Raw genomic sequence first — 22,706 nt, 5'->3', positions numbered from 1 at the left:
GAAACTTGGGAGGTGTGTGGGCAGAAAACACTCATTTAAACCATGGAACTCGCTCCCACAGGAGGCGGTGATGGCCACCAATCTAGATGGCTTTGAAAGAGGGTGGCTGTGCTCTGCGTCCAAAATTGGTTGTTGTTCAGTCGTTCAGTCGTGTCCGACTCTTCGTGACCCCATGGACCAGAGCACGCCAGGCACGCCTATCCTTCACTGCCTCTCGCAGTTTGGCCAAACTCATGTTAGTAGCTTCGAGAGGCAGCAAAATTGGAGGAAGCAATAATTCTGAATAGCAGATGCTGGAAACCACAGTGGGTGGGCATGGGGAAGAGACGCTTGCGGGATTCCCTACAGGTGTCTAGTTGGCCACCGTGCGAACAGGACGTTGGACTGCATGGCTTTTCTTATGCCCTTCTGCACTCCCCGTTCGCTGTACTCGAGGAACACGCGTGAGGAAGCGCCCGCGAGGGACTCACTCAGCCCAGAGCGGCTTCTGTTGAAAAAGACGCTCAGCACGTGCTGTTAACTGGGCAGGGGGAAGCGTGTGAAGACGGCGGGCATGCGCACTCCCACACTTACCAGGGGAGAGGCGTTGGCTTCCGCCCTTACGAGAGAGAGAGAGGGAGGCCGAGGGGGCGGAGCCCGTCCTGTGAGGAGGAGGACGCATTACGTACAGAAGCGGGGCCGGGGCTTCTGGGAAAAGCCAGGAGTTGGAAGAAAACGGTAACTTCGAACTTTCTTTCGGTGCATTCCGAAGCGCGGGGCGGGGCGGGTAGAAAATGCCCGTTAGAAAACGGTCGTCGGGTGACGCAGCTGGCGGTGGGCGAACCCAGTCCAGTTGTCGGGTTAACGGCAGATACGGAGGGGAGGGATAAAAAGGGAAACAAGGCCTTGGTTTTGCCTACAGCGAACTTGCCTGTGCAGCTGTTTCCCTCGAAACTCCGGGGCCGCCCTTGGGGCAGAGCTCTGAGAAGTTTCGCGGGGCCTTCGGGAGAGAAAGAGCTTTCCGTTGGGGCCATAACAACCACGCTCACTTTCTGGGCTCGCTCAGCAACCGAGACCCGCCAGTTAAAATAAAAAAACAAAAACGAGCAAACATGAGGGGGGCAGTAATAGTCGAGGCACGAAATATTCAAAATGACTTCATGCGGAATTTCCAACGCTTCCTTTTCTGTCTCGAAGGGTTATCACAGCTGAAGAACCCGATGGTGTGTGTGACCACATTTCTTTTAAAAAATAAATAAATTCGTCCATCCTCTCCATTAGATAAGATGAAATGTAGTCAGAAAGCAATCGACAGTCAAATCAGTTTTGGCCCAGGACTTGTTGAACGCGCGCTGAGACAAGAAAACATTCAAGCTCAGTGTGATGCAGCTAGAACAAATAAGTTTCCATGAGTTGCATATATTCGTAATTCTGCATCAGTGCAGTTCAGAATACAACAACCATTTTTGAAGCAAAGAGATGAAGCAGACACAGAAGGGATAGCAGCCTTGCCTATCCTGTTGTTCTTCAGGGGTAGTACAACTCCCATCAGCCTAACCCAACATTTAGCCAGTGATCAGGGAAGATGGGAGTTGTAGTCCCAAACATCTGGAGTGCACTCTGTTGGAGAAGGCTGCTGGTGCACCCTAAATGGACTCCCAGGGTTTGTCTTGCTGCAACATAATTCCGTATTTTTTTAATAGTTGGTTGAGGTTTAATTTCAGCCCATCACTTTACAAAATAAAGTTGACCTGTTAATGGCTTAATTTACCTGACAGGCTACAAACCTATGCCCACTTAAGCTGAGAGTAAAGGTGCAGTACTGTACTAACCCCCAGATACACCACATCTTAATTTCCCCTAAATTCTGCATGGTGGCTTCCTCCTACCGATAGTTACTGTGTTGTTGCACTGTTATAACTGAAATGGCAGTTATGCCCTTCCTTGGCATAAGGAATTTTCTGCTAATGCCTGGGATTTGGCAGTCAGAAGATTCAAATACCAGCCTCAGGGAAGCACTGGAGTCTCCTAACCACTGAGCTTTGGAATTAGCTATTTTGGATGGGGTACTGTGAGATTTCCTGGCACAGTGCTCATGTATTATGTGTGGAATGGGTTTAATCACATCATGGTATTAATGGTGTTACCACAGGATGATTGATCTCTTTTTGCACTGAAAGTGTATCATTGGGAATAACTTTGTAATTGGTGGCTGGCAGAAGAGCTTTTTTCTAGTGCTTTTACTGTGCTATTGATTTCGTTGCTGGTAGAGTATAGGATCCCAACTAGCTACATTGGTGTAAAGTATGAAGGTGGACCCTAGAATTGTCCTGCCTTTCACTTAAATTGTTTAACTGTTGAAATGAAATGAAATTAAGTAGCAGAGATTTTGCTTCAAGAAAAGTTCTTGTGTACTTGCTTCCATACAGCATTGAAAATGATAACTGAAATGTTTTAGCTGTATGGCACATTATTTTATCTTGGGAGGGCTATTGGTTTATTTTTGTATGAATTCAGGGATGATATGGGATATGCATTTAAAAAATAAGTAATATGTTATTTATGATTCTAGGATCATGTGGATCACTCTCACCATGCTCGCCAGATATTCACGACGCTCGTCTACTTCCTGCTCTTCATTGTTCCAAACTTCCAAGAGCATATGTCAGGAAGTTGGCATAGGCAGACAGCAAATATGGAGCCTTCGGAGATGCAAGGATGGAACAAAATGCACCAGCATCGTTCCACATAACATGCTACATTCCTCCTCTATGAGCTTCAAAATAAAAAATAAACATAACCATACAAAAAACTTTCCAGTATTAGATGGAAGCATCCCTTCCTTGTATAGACACGTAGTTGAAGGCAATGCAAGAAACAGTGAGATCTGCTTTCAGAGGTAACTAATTTTTTTAAAAAAATATTTCTACAGCATTAGTCCCTTGATTCAACAGTTTTGAGTAGGGTATGCATTTTTAGGTTCTTGCAAACTAGCCTTACCTTAGGCCAGGATCCAAAATAATTCTGGCTTCAATTTTTTCCTTAATCAGTTTGCTGAATTCAATTATCTATAAACTTGAAAACTGTTACAAGTTAGGCCTATTTCTCCTGCCTCCTGAAAGGTTTAGAATGATTTCTCAACTTATATATGTACCTATATATCTCTCTGAAGATTTTTGTTTTCATAAGTTGGGTAGATACTTTAGCACTTTTGGAGTAATGTTAACTCATTTAAAAAGGCATCTAGCAAGTTGATACCATAAATATTATCTGTGTTATATGCTTTACAAATTTTTGAAAATGTCATAAAACGGGTCCCTCATTTCATTTTGAATGCAAAGATATATATGAGTCATATCTTCTTAAGAGTTTTTAATTAATCATGATTCACAGATAAAGAGAGGAAGGTGACTCACTACTTGTACGTATTGGTCCTGAAGGAAAAATGGCAACAGCTCAAAGGGCTTTATTCAAAACAAGTAGTGCAAGCTGAAAGAAAATTCATGAAAATCAGTACTTTTCATTAGTTATTTTAGTTTAACTATTTCTGTTTTATCTCTTGAGAAAGCCAGAATCCAAATATCAAATAATATAGTTAATTTTTGAATGATAGGCTGTCTTAGCTTTGTGGTTGGTCGTAGGAATTGACAGTAAAATCAGCTAAGGATAAAATTCTATTTGCTCTTTTTGTTTCTTAAGAAATACAGTCCTGAAGGAGCTGCTGTATTTTAAGTCTGTACTTACCGTAAATCTTTAGTCACAGTTCCATGAAGCAGATGTTTTCATGTTTTTCCAGGATCAAGGTTATGTCTATGTCATACAAGGTTTCCCCTAATTTGACATGTGAACACATGTATCTGTCCAGTATAAATTCATATTTTTTTCTTTGTTGCTGAATTTTGAATAGTCTCACAATTTCCCTACAAGTATGATGGCAGTGTTGTTAATATGTGTGTTGGATTAACTTGTTTTTAAGGTACTTCTGTCTTTGGAAACAAAAGGTGGTTTTCAGTTCCTTTGAGCTTTTCATTTTGATATCAGGTATTCAGAGTTGCTTGTGAAGGTCAGTAAAGGAGGAGGAAAAAATGCAATATTGCGCCACACTCAGAAGAACAAAAAGTTGCTTGTTCGTGAACGCTTAAAGATGCTTCTTGATGATGAAAGTTTCCTTGAGCTCTCCCCTTTTGCAGGCCTTGACATGCCTTATGGTGATGTTCCTGCAGCAGGATGTCTCACTGGTAGGTTTTGTGTAAGGAATTTTTAAAAAGGTAAATTGCAGTATAATAAATCTGCATGCACTTAATCAATTCACGCCAATTGAAAAATCTATTCCATCTGTGCTGTGTCTCTTGGAAGATGCAGTAGTGAAGACAGAATGAGAGGGAGACATTAGAATGCCTTTAAGCTACCTTTTCGTCAACCAGAAGCAAATGTTTGGGGTCAGGTTTGGTTTGGCACATCAAATAAGGCTTTCCTAGGTGGGTATTAACGTACAGTAGACTCGTAAATCTGTTTATGGTATTTACCTTACAAGGCAAGAGTCACACTCATAGTTTTTTTTCATGCTTAAATGTAATGCTTTTGTTCTGCATATAGTAACAAAAGATTTCTGAGGGGCATGTTATATCTGTTAACTAAATTAAAGTAGAAACTTATGTGCTCTGGAAAAGACAGAATGGCATACTCATATCTGCAGTTAGCCTCTTGCCAGCTGTTTTGCCTACCTTCCCCTTGATCCAGTGCAGCAGTGGCACATGATGTCAGCAATGGAAACCAGTCCTCACTAAGCTACACAATTGAGAGATTGATGAAGGGCTTATGAGAAAACAATACTTAGAATTTAAGTAGTGGCCCTGAAGTTGGTAGGAAAGCTGTTCATTTGTGTTTTCCCATAGTGGTTACTTGTGTAGTACATATTATGGTGTCATCTCTCTGTGATGGAGTAAAATTTACCTCAATTCTTTTGCAGCATGGACACAAGGTTTAATGAGTTAAATTGATAAATTAATCAACTAAAGCCTCAGTCAATTAATTGGTCAGGCTGTGATTTAGAAAATACTTGTTTTGAGGATGTTTTGGATTCTTGTCTGTGGAGCAGGAATGAAAAAAGTATTAAAGCTGGCCTTTAAATCTAATATCTCAAGCTGAAATATTGATAATACTGAGTGGACATTTGATTGATTATCATCTGACTTTAGATAGATAGATAGATAGATGTTTATTCGGCATTTGCACCCATCTTACAATACAAAACAGAACAAACAAAAGAGAATCCATACCCCACCTTATACCAGATGTGGGGGTGGATTGAGCAGAGACACCCTTCAGCTCAGTTAACTGGTTGCCAGACATTCAAGCAGATAGAAGGCTTGCTGGTAGTTTTTTCACTTTCGGAGCCCAACAGAAGAATTCAAAATACAGGGGTTGGGATCCAGACCTTGAGCTGGCCCAGGGATCAGGCCCAGTTGTCCTGCCTCCCCAGCTTCCATTGCAGCCACTGAGCAGCCGGGCTGGGAATGCAGTGGTGGCTCCTCTTTTAGCAGTGGGGAGGAGTTAGGATTGCAGCCTTTATTTAATTGGTTGAAAGAATTAATTTGTTCAGGACAGAAATAATCACTTCTGTGACAACAAACAAAGCAATAAGGAGATTCTACACTGAGCTTATAGGATCTTTTGATAAACAAGTAATTTTATCTGCATGTAATGAAAAATGTCACCATAGGATACCTTATCAGCTGAGTCACTGCTTAGTTCCACAACTGTTCTCATTTGCTACACATGTTCAAATTCTAGCAGCAGTGTAAGTAAGAGGATAGCTGAAAGTCGAGCTGCATTCTTTCTGAGTTCGTTGGCATTTTAATATGCTACAAAATATCTCTAGCATATTTATGTACTTAATTGTCTTACTTTATGGTCCAGTTACAAAATATTCCAATGTGGATAATTCATACTGTTTGTAAAATGTAATGACAATAGTCATTGTTGCAGGTATTGGAAAAATATGTGGAGTCTGGTGTGTCTTCATGGCAAATGATGCAACTGTGAAAGGTGGGACCATTTATCCTATTTCAGTGAAGAAACAACTGAGAGCTCAAGAAATAGCAATTAAAAATAGACTTCCATCTGTTTACCTTGTGGACAGTGGGGGAGCATTCTTGCCACTTCAGGTAAAAGACATATTCTATTAAATTGGTTGATTTAATTTGCTTAAAATTATTCCCTTTGACTTGTTTTATTGTTGGCTTTCAAGTCTGTGTACTAAAAATATTGTATACTAGAAAAATAGTCAAGGTAACAAAGTCAAAGCCAGTTTGTCATTGAACTGTCAATGAATTAATAATGTCAAAGAAAGAGGAGTTATGTATAAAATTACTGCACAGAATATACTTGGGGTTTTGGGAGGGGGCCCCCAAAAAAGAAACACAGATTTTCAGAAAAATGATTCTTTCAGTATGCTAAAAACAACATTTGAAAAAGAAAGAGGCAGAACAACCACATAGAACATAGGAGAGGATCTTTATGTGATGTAAGGCAGATGTTTAACCAGCATAGAAGAAATCTCGCCCTGGTGACAGTCTCTACCTTGTGTTGACCTCCCTCTAGACATAAGGCTGCATAGGGTACACAGTGAGGGACAGTAAAAATCTTGAAGAGGAAAGCTGCCTGCACTCGTTCTACCAACTGGGTAAACCCTGGCAGCCAGACTGGAATACCATAGAGCAATTGAGCTATAACTTTGGCGTTGAAGACCTTAAAGGCAGAAGGGATATGCAAATTACCTCTTGTTATGAAATACCTGTTGCACATGCCTGGTATATCGGCATCCAGTGTCGTTCTTTCAGCAATGGTGTTGCATGCTTTCAAAGGGGCATCCCTTCAGCAACCTTGCTGCAGCATTTTGCATTGCTTGTTGCTTTCAGACCAGCCTTAAGGAAAGTCCCACACAAAGCATATTGTGGTAATCCAATCTGGAGTTTACCAGTGCCTGTGCTACTGTGGCCAAAGCTATCCCAATTGAGGAGCAGCTGTAGTTGTTGGAGCAATTTTCTAGCAAGTTGCTCATTTTTGCCCAATAGCTGGGGCTGACTGGTCTTCCCCTTTGCATGGTGCTCTTTCTGGGAGTGGGGAAAAGCAATGTCCAAGTGGCCCTTGTTTCTTTGGCCAGGTGAGAGAGAGCAACTCATTTTGGCAACTCCTACCTATTGGGTAAGAAAGCATTTTTGGGACTCATTCCTGGTGATGCTTGTCTCTTCCACATACAGGTAAAACCAGATCACCTCTATGGTAGTTGAAGAATATAAGTAAAAGAGTTACTGTGTAAATCTTTAGCATACTTGTTTTAGTTCATGTAGTTTTGCTCACAACAGTTTTTCACCCCAGTCAAGCAAAACTCAATTTGTAAAGGCGTTTGGTCCTTTTCCCAATAATTGTTGTAACCAACAAGTTCAAATTGCTCTTTCCTCCAGATGACTCCCTCTCCATCATCCAAGGAATTCTCCCCCCTCCATCCAGTAACACTGTAGAACACTATCAGATATGGATAGCTTTGGGTGGTTATTGCATGTAAAAAGAACAAATGAAATGTCTTGAAAAATTTGAAGTTATTTAACAATGCATAAGGTTGGGTATTTTGTGAAATACAATTAAGTGTGATTTTTGAATGTTAGCCCAAAGTATAGATAAAAAGTTAACTTTTGAATTTTTACTGTATTTGCTGCCTCTGTATTATTAGGCAGAGTTGTTTCCTGACCAATTCCACGGAGGCCGAATTTTCTACAATGAGGCTATGATGTCTGCATTGAGAATCCCTCAGGTATAATATTGGGAAGAAATCTGTGCATTAAAAATGCATTTCTCAGTAGTATATAGTTAATAAGTAAAAGAATGCACTGCTGAGCAAAGCAGTTCATAGTGTTTTGGAAGAGTCATCCAGCAGTTTAAATTTTGCATTTGTTGCACAAGGAATAGGTCCACTATGATCAGAAACCATTATGGTAGATAATCATTGGCCATTACATTCATGTCTTAAATATCTGACCATAGTTAGTCATTAACTTCTTGCATTAAACACCTATCAGTACTTTCATCTTATTCGCTTCAACAGACTAGAGAAAGATAGCCAGTGGGTCACATTCTGAAACATTCCTTCTAAATTCTCTTCATATCATGAATACTGTGGGTCCCTGAATAATCTGAGCTGGTTACCCTTCCCTTTGCAACATGTCACATAGGCATGATACTACTACCTCTTCTCACTGGTGATAACACTGGAGCAGGTTCTGCCCACCTCAAAAAATTTAGATGTGGAGAGAACTTGCTGTAAAAACCCCTCAACTCTGACAAAGCTGCCTCAAATCATAATACAGACTTTGTATCTGAGGTATGGCCTGCACATGCTTTCCTTGCTTAAGTAAGGATTATACATTATTGCTGTACAATATAAAATTAAGTCTGAGATATTTGATACTGCTCTCTGAAATGAAACTAGACACCTTTTTCCTGTGGGATTTTTCTGAGATGAGCTGTTAAATGCTGCTGTTACAGTGCAATTTTTCAATATAATCATATGCTTGATAACTTTTCCTGGAAATTTACAACATAAAATTAAATATTTCCTCATCTTTGTTCTTTTTTTCTTACCCAGCTATCTTGATGTGTCCTCTAGGTGGCAGTTGTGTGTGGTTCTTGTACTGCTGGAGGTGCTTATGTTCCTACCATGGCAGAGGAAACAGCCATTGTAGATAAAATTGGCACAATGTTTCTCGCTGGGCCCCCTTTAGTTAAAGCTGCCACAGGAGAAGATATTCATCCCGAGGCACTGGGAGGAGCCGACCTGCATGCTAAGTAGGTATAATATTTGTTCCTGAGCTCTTAATATTGATTGAATGATACCTTTAGTCCTAGTTTTTCTAGGTATTATCTCATTTTTAAAAAATGCCTGCAAATGTCAGAAGCACCCAGAAACAAAAAAGTGCTGCATTATTTGCACTTAGTTGGCCCATATCTATTTCTGGGTCAAAAATCACCCCTCAACATACAACATTTTTTGTTTATATCCTGTTCTTTCAGTGCCTTGCACAAGTACTGTTCATTTTACATTAAACTGAGGGAGGAACAAAACCAAATAGCAAACCGTACAACCCACTTCTAGAAAAAGGAAGTGCTGGAGCTCACCAAGAACACCTCCTTTGTTCTCTTAGCAGTGGGACTGAGTTTCTCTTGAGTTCAGGCTGAAAAAAGCCCTGGTACCACCGATTGTTATTTTCACAGCAAGAATCAGAGTACAAAAAGCCAGACAGCATCACTGCACTATAGGCCTGATTGGAAAGGTGTGCTTTCACACCACACCTAAATCTCAAGAAGAAAGCCAATCTTTCTCTGAGTGGTGTGGTGGTCCACAGATGGAGTGCTGCAACCAAGAAGACCTTCCTTTGCATCACTGCCCCATGTCCTATGCTTGGTAGAGGGATTGTGAGAAGCTGCTAAGATCCTCAGCACATCTGAAGAAGAAGAGTTTGGATTTGATAACCCGCTTTATCACTACCCGAAGGAGTCTCAAAGCGGCTAACATTCTCCTTTCCCTTCCTCCCCCACAACAAACACTCTGTGAGGTGAGTGGGGCTGAGAGACTTCAAAGAAGTGTGACTAGCCCAAGGTCACCCAGCAGCTGCATGTGGAGGAGTGGAGACGCAAACCCGGTTCACCAGATTACAAGTCTACCGCCCTTAACCACTACACCACACTGGCCAGCCAATAATGGGAGAGGTGCTTCTTCAAGTACTTGGGACCCAGTGAAATTTGAATTGGGAACAAGTGCAGTTTGTGCAGAACCAGTGTTATGTGGCACCATTCATAGCCCTGGCATCTGCATTCTGCAGTAGCAATAGTTTCTGTCAAGAGCACATGCTAATCTAAACATGAGAATTCATGAAGAAAAGTAATAGCACTCCTCCTTCTGTACAGTTAATGCAAATTGATAGTCTCACCAGCTGCAATATATTTTTTGCAAAAAATTATCTTGTCTGAGGCAAATGTTTATTATTTCCAATCATTTGAAAGACAGAAGATAAATATAAGGAATCATTCATTTTACTGTTAGTAGTAATGTTTTGCTGATCATGTATGTTGCCTTGAATTTTATCTGTTGCCAAATATTTGTAAAATATTTTTCTCAGGGTCAGTGGCTGTGTTGACCATTTTGCATCTTCAGAAAAAGAAGCATATGAATGTGTTAGAAATATTATTTCAACACTCAATTATGAAATTCCTACAGAAGAAACTTTAGAGTATGACAGTCCCTTGTACAGTGCTGATGAGCTTCTGGGGCTTGCACCACAAGATTATAGCTACACTCTACATATAAAATTGGTAAGGAAAACGTTTGTTGCAATCTGAAGTTAGGCTACTTGATATAAATCCCATTGATGTTAGTGGGCTTAAAAAATAAACAGCGTGACAGTATAGTTAACAGTGGTCAAACTACAAATCCTGTGGCTCAGTTTTCTTGGATCATTTATGTAAATTGGTGAAAACAAAAACATCCTGTAAGCACTTTAAGGACTAACAAATTTATTATCTGATAAGCTTTTGAGAGAGTACACTTCATTGCATGAAGTGCGATTCTCAGTTGGCAGCACTGTTAATCATGCTTCATGCATCTGATGAAGGTGGATCCTAGTTCATGAAAGCTTATGTTATAATACCTTTGTTAGTCTTTAAGGTGCTTACAAGACTTTTTGTTGTTTACAGCCAACAAAACACAGCTACTTCTCTGGAAGTTGTCCATTGCTGCTTGCTTTTAGAAGTACTTCCAGAGATTATACTGTGTTGAGGTGCTGAGTTGATCTACTTTTTCAAGGATTAATTTTGAGTATTTCAAATGGTCTACTCCTTTATGTGTGCATAGTCGAGGCCATGGTTTGTAGTCGGTTGTTACTTCCCCTAAAACTCAGGAAGAGATGTGAGAAGTATTCACCATATTCTTCATGAATCAAAAAGCCTTATTAGTCTGAGGATTTACTTCTACTTAGTTTGTTTTACTCTGTTTTTATTAGCAGTAAGGCTGTCCTACTCTTTCCCTACTCCAGCTTAATGGAGATGCCTGATCACAGGGTGTACTTCATTCCAGATCTAGGGTGCTACTGCCAAGAATACTTTATTCTGGATTCCAGTTAACAGGATCTCTCTTGATGTAAGAACAAGTAATAGGACCTGCCCAGCAGATCTCAGGTCATGGACAAGATAGTATTGAGAGAGATGTTTTTTCAGGTATCCATGCCCCAAGCTATTTACGACTTTATATGCCATATTGACTATGGCATACAAAGCCATAAATAGCTGAGGGCATAAACTGGGCTCAGTTACAAATACACAGGCAACGCAACTGCGTTGTAAGCAGTGTTTTATGTTCCTGTGTTATCATATTCGTTAGTTTCCGTGCTGCAACATTTTGCAATAGCTGTTGTCTCTGAACCATCTTCCAAGGGTAGCCCTACTACTGTAATGGCAGTCAACCTGGGAAGTTACTACAGCCTGGATTACTGTGATCAGGCTGTCTCCATTAGACTGTAGCTGTTGAACCCACTGGAATAATAGAATCATCAAGAAGGGACCATGAGGGACATCTAGTCCAACCCCCTGCAATTCAGTAATCTTTTGCTCAACGTGGTGCTCAAACCTATGACCCTGAGATTAAGAGTCTTATGCTCTACCAATACCTACTTAAATTATCTGGCAATAAACTGAAAGTAAATTTTAGCTTTGGATGTACGGTTGGTATGTAAACAAGTAAAACAATTTTGAATGTTTGTTTACAATTTTGTGATCTAACATAGAGTAGTACCTGACTCAGTTATACTTGAAGTAGACTCGTTGAAATCATTGGATTTAATTTCAGTGTGTCTACTTTTAGTATGACTTAGTCATATATCATCTATTATCTTTGAATATTGAGCCATAATTTGAGACAGAAGACATGAATATTTTTCCAGCAAGCTACCTACTATTGATTTTTCATTTCTCTTGACAATACTTTATAGATCCTGAGTCGGATGATAGATGGCAGCAGGTTCCAGGAATTCAAAGCTAATTATGGAACTACCTTAGTAGCAGGATTTGCTTACATAGAAGGGTAAGGGAGAAGTTTAAACCAGCGGGCCACATTATTGCAACATTTTTTAATGATTACTTGTTCAAGCATATGGTAATTTGATCCCTGTTGAAGTTGATCCCTGAAGTTGCAGAATTGAGTTTAGATTTGTTATAGGGATAGAAATGTAGCCTTACTATATTATGGCTCCCAGATTGTTTGGATCACTTATGCAATTGTTTTTACATTGTTACTGTTTTTTGGAAGCCAAGGTATATAATTGGATTTAAATTTTGTTGGATTCATTGTATGCCATGTGCTTAGTGCTTACATTTTGGGGTTTTAAATTAATTTAGTCTGTACTTAGCCACCTGTCTAGACAATCAGCATTGCTGATTCATATTAAATTGCACCTTAAAAAAATTGCATGTGTTTATAGAATTATTTACAACTGCAGTACTATACCCACATCTGTGAATAAGCCCTGTTGAATTTAGTGTGACTTCTGTGTAGAATGCATATGATTCTACTGTTAGTAATTCTTTTTTTAAAGATTTATCTCTGCTAAATATTTTCATATTTCAGCTTAAAAAGCATGCAGATGAAATTTCATTTCAGCTTCTCAGAGCTCAGAAGAATTATCAGTATCACACTACTAACAAACCAATAGCAGTTAAGTTCAGCCAAAGACCTGGTTACATTAAGCAAATTAGCAATTTATTTAATAAACACAGCAATGGCTAGCTTTGGGCCAAGTCATATACCGGCATCTGAAAGTCCACGATCAGCTCTAAAAGATACTGATCAGACCTAATTTAATATAATCTAGTTGATGAGTTTTTTCTAGGATCTTTCCAGAATAGTTGTCTTGCACAAATAATCTACAATCACATTCTTGCATGAGATCTAATCATTCTCTCATGTAGAGCTTTGATGTGTGGGGAACATGCATTCCCAACAAACATCAGTTTGCTGTTGCTAGAGAAATGTGAGTTCTCCGCTATAATCACCACTCACTAACACCTCGTTTATGTGCATGCATGTGTGTGCTAGGCACCTGCTAACTAGAGTCCAGCAGCAAAAGCCTCCCCATACCATTTGTCTGTTTTAAAAATTCAAAAATTTAAGGTTGTATGGTTTGTCTCTCCAGTGGGAGTAGTTACATAAAACATTTCAAACTATTGGATAAAGGGGAAGCACTGGCAAGTCTACCCAAGTCCCTCCATAACTTTGTTGAGCAATTTTGTGAGTCCTCCCTGAAAATAATTATAGGCAGTGTACTCTCTGGCATTACAACATATACAACATCTTCAGAACAAAATGTCAGTACGTTGAACAGGCTTTCCCCCAATGTGCAGCTCTCTGTGCAGCAGGCCATTGTTTTTATCCATGCTCCTTCTCTGTCCAGTGAGAACTCGATGCCATCCTGTTAGCCTTCCTTGGGCAAGTGCTACACTGTATTTAATATTTTGAAGTAATGGCTTCTTGTGCAGAAAATCCATTTCTGCACATAGCTGCTTAAGTCAAGTCTAGGATCCAGAGGCTAGTAAGTGCTTGTGGTGCAGCCTGAAAGAGCCTGATGAACTGCCACCTTCTGGGTTGTCAGTTGAATGGTTAAGCAGTAGGCCTTACTCTCTGGGGCTGATAATAAGACTGCTTTCACTGACTCTAAAATCACTCAAAACTTTAAAAAGCTCAAATAAATATTTAAAGTCCGTTTTGTAAGTGAAAGAGAAGCCTCTTGTGGCCTAACCTTTTCCATTAATGTTAAGCTTGTCTCTAAGTAGCTCTAGAAAGTGAATTATTTTGCTAGGATTAATAAAGCATGCTGCAGACTCAAACTCATTGATTTCCTCTGAGATGAGAATAGGATAGTTGAGATGGTTTGTCTTTTCATCATAATGGAAAATTACGCCACAGAGAATAAGAACTGTATTTTGCTTCCTGCTGTAAGCAGACTGAGAACATTAACAAATAAGTTCCATATTAACTACTTATACAGGCTCATTTGTTTATGAAAATGTATGCTTTTGTCACTAAAAGTACAAATTTGCATGACTAATTTGAGCTTTTTCAGCCTTGAGTGTACATAACCAGTACAGAATAAGTAACCCATTAGATTGTTGCTTCATACTTTGGCATTGGAACCATGTTTGTCCATACATTCTAAGTTAGCCTACAATCTTGTGTGGACTACAACTGCCATCATTCCCAGCCAGCATGGCCAATAGTGAACATGCCTTCCCCTCGCATAAGGGGCTCCCTAGATCCCTCCTAATAATTTATGACAGATCTCTTGCACAAACATTCCTGCTTTTGAGAGTGACTCACTAAGGGAATTTAGACAAGTAAGTTTCCATGCCTGCCCTTCACCCAAACCATATTTTTTTTAATGACTTGTAGCAGCAGATTATTTATTGTAAACATTTCTAAGTATCTTGGGAGCTTTGAAGCAAAAGTAATGCAAATAATTTGTTGCCTATTTAAGATGATATTATAAAGTTATAGTAGTGAACACATGGAGGGTACTTACTGTGTTGATTTCCATGTTTCTACTACCCTTGTACTATAAAAAGTGTTTTATGTTTTTGTTAGACAGCTAGTTGGAATAGTGGCTAACAATGGTGAGCTGACTCAGGAAGCTTCTCTGAAGGGTTCCCACTTCATACAGCTTTGTAGCCAACGAAACATTCCGATCCTTTTTGTCCTGAATACAGCTCCATGTGCAGCAGAGCCAGTCAGTCTCACACAGGTAAAGCAACAAGTACAGAGCACAGTCAAATGGCTCTGAATTAGGATGTCATGTTTTCAGTTTCAAATGGAAAAAAGTTTTTTCACTGGAAAAGTTTGCTCACTGCTGTTCTTCCCTGCAATAACAGATTCCTCTGCATCAAACAGGGAATGGGTTCTCTGAATGTAAAAAGTTTGAAAAATGATTGAGAGGAAATCTATCCACCTGGTATTTCCCAGGTTTAAGGTAGCTTGTCAGCCAGATTAGGAGCCCAACAAGTTAACATCTGGACACTGCATAAGAAGTGCTGTTGTAGGCTTTAATTTCTTTTTAAAAAATACCTAGAAACTGTAGTTTCCTTATAATGCAAGCTTCTTTGTTGGAAATTCAGTGGTAATGATTACAATTAACTAAATTCTTGCTATGTGAAAAAGATCAGAACTAGCAGATTGCACCATATGCAATGAAAAATAATGTTCCCTACAGAGCTCAGTATTTCCAAGTACAGTGGTACCTTGGGTTACAAATGCTTCAGGTTATAAACTCCACTAACCCGGATGCAGGTGGCACTGTTATGAAAACTTCCCGCGGGGGCAAGTTGAGAGACTGACCCCCAAGACGGACGAAGCTTCCGTGCCCTCTGGCTTCTGGAGTCCAGGGGCACAATGTAATATGCGGTTGTTCCCAGCTTGAAAACAACACACACAACAGCCATTTGGCTAAGATCTACTTTATTGTAGAATTAGAGCAGAATGTCTCTGCGTAGCAGCTCATAATTCAGAGCTGTGTCTTAATGCGTCTTGCATCTCCTGATGCAAAACAGAAAGGAGAAAGTACAATAGTAAAATACAATGACATCACATGTGTGGGAGCTGGTATGCCCAGTGTGTTTCTCACAGAGTGAAATATGACTCTTAAGTCTTGTGACCTTGCTGCAGCGTTCGCAGCTCGTCATGTCATAATATCACAACATCCTCCCCCGATATTAGACAATGTAAGAGCGGCGAAAGTTAAGGCATTATTAACAGAAGTAAACAAACAGTTATCATATACACAGTATGAATCTGATGTCTTTGTTCCATCCTTGGAACTCTCTGAGACTGGTTCTACCAGTTGAAGCCTTTGATAACCAACTCTCCAGGGGACCAGAGCATTTGCTCTGTGTGTGTTGGCAGAAACAGTGTTGAACTTTGCAACCTGTTGATGTTGCTTTTTCACACCTGTGAAATGAGCCTGAGTGTCTCTGTCTTGAGTGCAAACTACAGCTACATTTGCAACAGCTGAGATTGCAAACTCTTTGGAGTAATGTTTGGGCGCCTGACCCTTTGTTACTCTCTCAGATCTACGCACAAGATGTAGATCTTCTTTGCTGAGTTTCTCCTTAACTGGGCTTTTTGGAGAAACTTTACCAATTGTAAACAGTGGCTCTAAAGATCCTAGCACATCATCTTCATCTGATGGCCTGGTACTATCATGAGTTCTCTCAATGACAGTTTCACCTGTGTCGGAACTAGCCGTTGTTGAGCTTGCACTGCTACTGCTGGTGTCAGAATCCTCATATGTATTGACATCAATGGGAAAGCTTTGGAGAACCTGTGTCTCCGGCTTTACAGTAAGTTCTACCTCCTGAGTAAGAATTACTGTGTTAGAGGAAGGCAATAGTATTCTGTATTGACCTTTCTCATAGCCCATAAAGATGCCTTGGATGGTTGCACCTCCAAGTGATTCCACCCACATCTGAGAACCAAAAACCTTAAGATGCTTAACAGAAGGCTTTCTGTTAAACAGTATCTCATAAGGTGAGCATTCCATTCCTTTTGGAATACTCCTGACCCATGCATATGTGAAGGCAGATAGGCTTTCAGCCCAATTTTGTTCAGACAGCTTTGCACTTAGCAATTGCGCCTGCATACCCTCACGTAGTATTGTGTTAATTTTAACACACAAATCTTTGTTCCATGATGATTGGCTGACGGCAACTTTGTGCTGAATGCAATGTTGACTTAGGAACTCTTGGAACTCCTGTGAATCAAACACTGGTAATTGATTAGTATACAAACATTCAATTTTGCCATCATGCATGAAATCTATCTTAGCACAAAATTCAGTGAACTTGGCCAAGACTTGCTGCGGACTTTTCATTGTGTAAATCCAAGAGAATTTAGAGAATTGATCACACAGCAATAAATAACAGGTAGCTCCGCCTCTAGATTTTGGCAGAAGTCCTATTACATCAGCAGAGACCTGCTGGAAACATCTTGTGACCTTTTCTCTGCGTGGCTGTTTGGTAGTCTCCTTGGACTTAGCAGCACCTGCAAAATAAGAGTCAACAACATCATAACAACAGTCATTTGAATCAAAAGACAGTAAAAACAGTCCATCTTTGTTCTTCTGAGCTGTAAGGATAACTTCTCCATCCTTATAAATTGTGCACAGTCCTTTGCGCAGCCTGAGCTCGCAGTCCTTCTCGGTAAGCTGCGGTACACTAAGCAGGTTGTAGGCAATTTCTGGCACATAGAGAACGTTGCTTATAGATAGCTGGAGACTCTGAAGATAAACAGTTCCAACTCCAGTCGATTTCAGGTGTGTTCCACTCACCTGCGACACGGTGGATTCCAGCTTCTTAAAAGTCTTAAACAAACGCTTGTTTGCGGTCATGTGGTGACTGGCAGCTGAGTCAATAACAAAAGCCAGGTCAATGTCAATGTCATCCTGCTCCTGCACGCCTTGTGTAAGCAATGCAAATGTGCGCCCTTTGGAGACTTTGGCTTGTGCCTTGCCTGTAGATCCACCGGCTTGTTGGGTAGATCCTTTCTTGGGCTTTCTGCAGGTCTGGAAACTGTGTCCTCTCATTCCACAGTTTGTGCAGCGTATGACTTTAAGAGCTTGCACATGCTCAGTTGGACCACTAGGTGGGGTTGAGGACGCTCTTGCTTCACTCCCCCTTCCATTAGCCTCATTTTGAGCAGCACAACGATCTTGCTCATTTAGCAAAGTTGAGAAGACTCTGGCAACGGTTAAGTTTTGAGCATCCTGGGCACCTAGCTGTGATGCAATAGCACTATAACCGGCATGGAGGCTATTCAAAACCATGAAACAAAACACATCTTCGTTCAATTGAACGTTGCGTTGTGCGAGTTCACTTCTTAATTCTTTCATATGGTTAAGATGCGAACGCAAATTGTCTCCCTCCTTTAACCTTAGGTTGGTGAGACGTTGGAAATGCAGCATGGAACTTCCTGCCGCAATCCTTAAATGTTCATTTTGCAAAACAACCCAATAATCATTAGCGTGGACCAAATCTCTGACGTGTATTAACTGAGATTGGTCAAGATGCAAAACAATGGTCGCCTTCGCCTGATTATCCCTGTTCAGCCATCGAGGGCCAGGGAGCAGTGGAGGGGCATTAGTGACCACATCAAGCAAATTCTGCCTGGTAAGCACAGCTTCCATTTTAATACGCCATGTCTGATAATTTTCATCAGTGAGAAGTGGACAAAGGGAGCTGCTGCTCTGCTTGCTATCCTTTGCCATATTGGCGAAAAAGCAGGCTTTTCACTCTCTGTCTTCAGAAAGCAATTTAAGCAAACAAACCTAGCCTTCTGAGGTTTATTGCCTCGTAAATCAGTCCGGCTACTACTCACAGTCAATTAACGCGTCTTCTCACAGTGGGAAACGGCCGTCTTCAGCACGAAAAAACTCCCCCGGAACGAAGCACACAGTTTAAGGCTGCTTTCTTTGCCGGCAGATAAACATCAGGCAGAAGTCATCAAAGGTCCGATGTTCGGAAACCATCCTCTGCTACCAATGTTATGAAAACTTCCCGCGGGGGCAAGTTGAGAGACTGACCCCCAAGACGGACGAAGCTTCCGTGCCCTCTGGCTTCTGGAGTCCAGGGGCACAATGTAATATGCGGTTGTTCCCAGCTTGAAAACAACACACACAACAGCCATTTGGCTAAGATCTACTTTATTGTAGAATTAGAGCAGAATGTCTCTGCGTAGCAGCTCATAATTCAGAGCTGTGTCTTAATGCGTCTTGCATCTCCTGATGCAAAACAGAAAGGAGAAAGTACAATAGTAAAATACAATGACATCACATGTGTGGGAGCTGGTATGCCCAGTGTGTTTCTCACAGAGTGAAATATGACTCTTAAGTCTTGTGACCTTGCTGCAGCGTTCGCAGCTCGTCATGTCATAATATCACAACAGGCACTGTGGGTTAAACCACAGAGCCTAGGGCTTGCCGATCAGATGGTCGGCGGTTCGGATCCCCGCGATGGGTTGAGCTCCCGTTGCTCGGTCCCAGCTCCTGCCCACCTAGAAGTTCGAAAGCACGTCAAAGTGCAAGTAGATAAATAGGTACCACTCCGGCGGGAAGGTAAACCGTGTTTCCGTGCGCTCTGCTTTGCCAGAAGTTGCTTAGTGATGCTGGCCACATGACCTGGAAGCTGTACGCTGGCTCCCTCGGCCAGTAAAGCGAGATGAGCGCCACAACCCCAGAGTCATCCGCGACTGGACCTAATGGACAGGGGTTCCTTTACCTTTACCTTGGAAGTAGTACCTTGAGTTGAGAACTTTGCCCCAGGATGAGAATGGAAATTGCACACCAATGGCACAGCGGCAGCGGGAGGCCCCATTAGCGAAAGCACGCCTCAGGTTAAGAACAGTTTCGGGTTAAGAACGGACCTCTGGAACTAATTAAGTTCGTAACCCGAGGTACCACTGTAGTATACTTTGTTTTTGTGCCTGGAAAATGATGGACTGGCAGTTTTTGAAACTCTTTGTTTCATTTTATTCTGCATGTGCATAGATGGAGAGCTTTGGTCTCTGTTTTGAAGAGGAATAGACTAGAGCAATGAATTTCTAGCACTGAATCCTGTATTAATTACTACAATCTTCCTCTTTCCCCTCCTTTTACTGTTGGCAGGCAAATTAGTCACTTAAATATTTGTATAAAAGATTTGCAAATCCTGTACATGTTGAGACCAGGAACAAAGGGAACATCTGCATGTAAAAGGTAAAATAAATAACACTCACCATTCTTTCATTTTAATTTAGGCAGAGGATCACACTAATAGGCTGAAAGCACAAGCATCCATGATGGCTGCAGTTGCTTGTGCTGCTGTTCCCAAGATAACCCTTGTGATTGGTGGATGCTATGGAAATGAAAGCTATGCTATGGTAGGTTGTTGAACGTAGGATCAGCTTCTCTTTCTTCACCCACATGCCCCATGTACACAGCTCCTGTCCTAGCTAGTTTCTTAGGGTAGCCGATGTTCTTCCCCTTCCTGCCCCTGCATCCCCCCAAATACTTGGATTGTTACTTACCCAAGGAGTGGATTTGTGATGTCATCATGCGGTCACTGGGTTGGGACAAATCTGTTCTAGGTGTTCCCCAACCCTCTGAAGCAGATTTGGAAAGGTGGGGGGTGGGGGGGAAGAAAGGGAAAATGTCCCCTTGTGTAAGCAGAAATCCTTGTGCTTACACTACATGGTAGTTGAATACCACACTTGAAACTTGATATAACTAAAGAGAATCTCTAGCACGTAGTAAGGAAAAGACAGAATTATTGTTGACATGAGTAGACATGGCTCCAAAGGATCAGACTGTACTGAAACAAGAAATTGGTGATTTAAATTAGATGGACACTATATTTCATAGTACTTTAATGGCTTCTTAATGTTTCCCTTGAGTGAATGGTTTGTTCAAGCTGGTTTAAATGGTGAGTTTTCATTTCTGAATTTCTCTGGTCTTATGTTGTTTGTCTTTAGTGTGGAAGATCATTTGATCCAAACTTCCTGTTCCTCTGGCCTAATGCAAGAATAGGCCTTGTGGATTCAAGGCATTGCCATACACACTCATTTCTTTGGGATGCTGATCGCCAAGGAGCAGAAGTAGACTTAAAACTATTAAAGGAGAAGTAGGTGCATTCAACAAAAACCTCAGTGTTATGATTAAATTAATGGTATTGGCATTTCTCTTTGGATTTCAGGTTGCTGCTTCTAATTTTTTTAATGGCTAAAATACTTATAAAATTTTGGAATTCCTTAATTTTCTAAACTAGAGATTATTTTACTTTTTGAAGCAGACTGTTGTCTCTTCAGTTTGAGGGTATTAAAAATGTGCTATATTGTCTTAGTATCCCCAAAGTACACAATATCTTTACAAATGCAGATGAAAATTGAAATTTTTCTTTTGTCTTTTAAGACTAGAGGAAGAAAGCAGTGCATTCTATTCTTCTGCCAGACTCTGGGATGATGGAGTAATCCTACCGCAGAGTTCAAGGAAGGTAAGCTTCTTTCTCTAAGTGTGTGTCTCTATAAGATGTGCCAATATCTCTTCCTTCCCAAGGCTGCCTGTTAAAAAATACTGGTTTCTGGTTTTTCCTGTTAAAATTGTATATGGAGGGGAGGGGAAGGAGGCACGTTTTCTTCCCCTGCCTTCCTCCTGGCTGTACATTTGTTTGTTTAAAAATACCCCATTAAAACCCTATTATTATTATTATTATTATTAATTATTATTATTATTATTATTAAAAAAAAACCTAATTAAACATTAGTGCAACTTCTGTATTATTTGGGACAAGTTCTGGAGCATGTTGGCCTGATGGAGGCCTTTTAGATTAGAGCCACGGCAGATCAGGGGTAGGGGCGCTTTAGACAGCCCTAGTGATTAGTAATGGAGCTGGTAGGCCAGACATAATTGAAACAGAACAATGGTAGCATACTTTAGGGATGTAATTCCCTCTGAAATAATGGGTAGATGATGTTTTTTCTCTTAATTTACTGCAACAATAAATTGCCACAACACATTCACTGCTTGTTTATCTGCTTCCTCCTATATTCCTTTGCTTGCCTTTCTTAGAGTTTCCGCTTTACATATTTTTTCATGATAATTGCTTTTAGCATCTTCTCCTTTATCATTAGGGTGACCTTCTGATACATTTTATTCAGCTTCTCCAGTAATTGTCAGTTGCATTTGTCTTGTGAAGCACTTTAGAATTCTCCAAATACATTGTTGTAGAAGTATTTGTTGTGTGTTTCTTTTGGCAGGTTATTGCGCAATGCTTAAGAATTATGAAACAGCAGAAATACCAGATCGTGTCCCTGCAACAGTCTCCTCTTCCTGTCATAAGAATGTAAGCAGGAAAGCCTGCCAGTAAAAAATGAATTTGAACATCTGGCTCCCTGGATGTTAAATAGAAACAATTTGTATTTTAATATTGTCATCATGATTTCTTAGTATGAAAATGTTTGATTTCAATATATGTTTATATATCAGTCTTCAATCATGCTTCTATTACTGTCCACACCCAGTGGTGGGATACTTTAAATTGATGCCTTTTGTGCAGAATATAACGAAGGAAGTATTATGAAAATCATTTATTAGCTGATTTACCAAGGTTTTAAGGTGTCTTGAGTCAATAGTTTAAAACAAAACTTAAATAATACAGAAAACAAAGATTTAACAGCACCAGAAACACCAAAATATACTAACCAGCCAAGCCAAAACCTGTTTTGTTTTCTGTCAACCACCCTGTGATCTTATGATGAAGTGTGGTGTATAAATCTAATAAATGAAATAATACTTTGCCACCACTTCCAAAAAAATCAAAATAAAGGGGAGCCAACTGATGTAAACACCTTATTTTTTATCTCTGGCAGTTTTTACCTCCCACAGAGTTGGCCCCTGAAATTTGACTATATTAGGTGATTGAAGTTGCAGGATGGTGCACAGAGGTGTGTCTTCTAAGTTATGAGGCTCTGATTGTAAAGAGCTTTTCATGGATATTCACAATTAATGCAGTTTTTACCTCTGCCTTGAAGATTCTTCAGGTTTTGTGCAATAAAGACTTAAATTAATTCTTTCTGCATGTAAGATCATGAACATGTCATTTTTCCTCAG

General features: G+C 40.4%; 1 protein-coding gene across 1 annotated transcript; it reads left to right on the top strand.

Moving 5' to 3' along the window:
- The first annotated feature begins 640 nt into the window (after nucleotides 1-640).
- On the top strand, nucleotides 641-22,314 carry LOC117048250 (methylcrotonoyl-CoA carboxylase beta chain, mitochondrial-like). The gene is made up of 13 exons (XM_033151843.1): nucleotides 641-717; nucleotides 2,552-2,878; nucleotides 4,021-4,217; nucleotides 5,968-6,146; nucleotides 7,712-7,792; nucleotides 8,645-8,823; nucleotides 10,155-10,347; nucleotides 12,018-12,109; nucleotides 14,663-14,819; nucleotides 19,859-19,981; nucleotides 20,573-20,721; nucleotides 21,009-21,090; nucleotides 21,854-22,314. The coding sequence occupies exons 2-13, from the start codon at nucleotides 2,556-2,558 to the stop codon at nucleotides 21,941-21,943; spliced, it is 1,845 nt and encodes a 614-aa protein (XP_033007734.1). The 5' UTR covers nucleotides 641-717; nucleotides 2,552-2,555; the 3' UTR covers nucleotides 21,944-22,314.
- Nucleotides 22,315-22,706: the final 392 nt, after the last annotated feature.

Source organism: Lacerta agilis, chromosome 6 (assembly GCF_009819535.1).
Source record: "Lacerta agilis isolate rLacAgi1 chromosome 6, rLacAgi1.pri, whole genome shotgun sequence".
In the NCBI taxonomy this organism is placed as follows: Eukaryota; Metazoa; Chordata; class Lepidosauria; order Squamata; family Lacertidae; genus Lacerta; species Lacerta agilis.
This window is presented reverse-complemented; position numbering and strand designations above follow the sequence as displayed.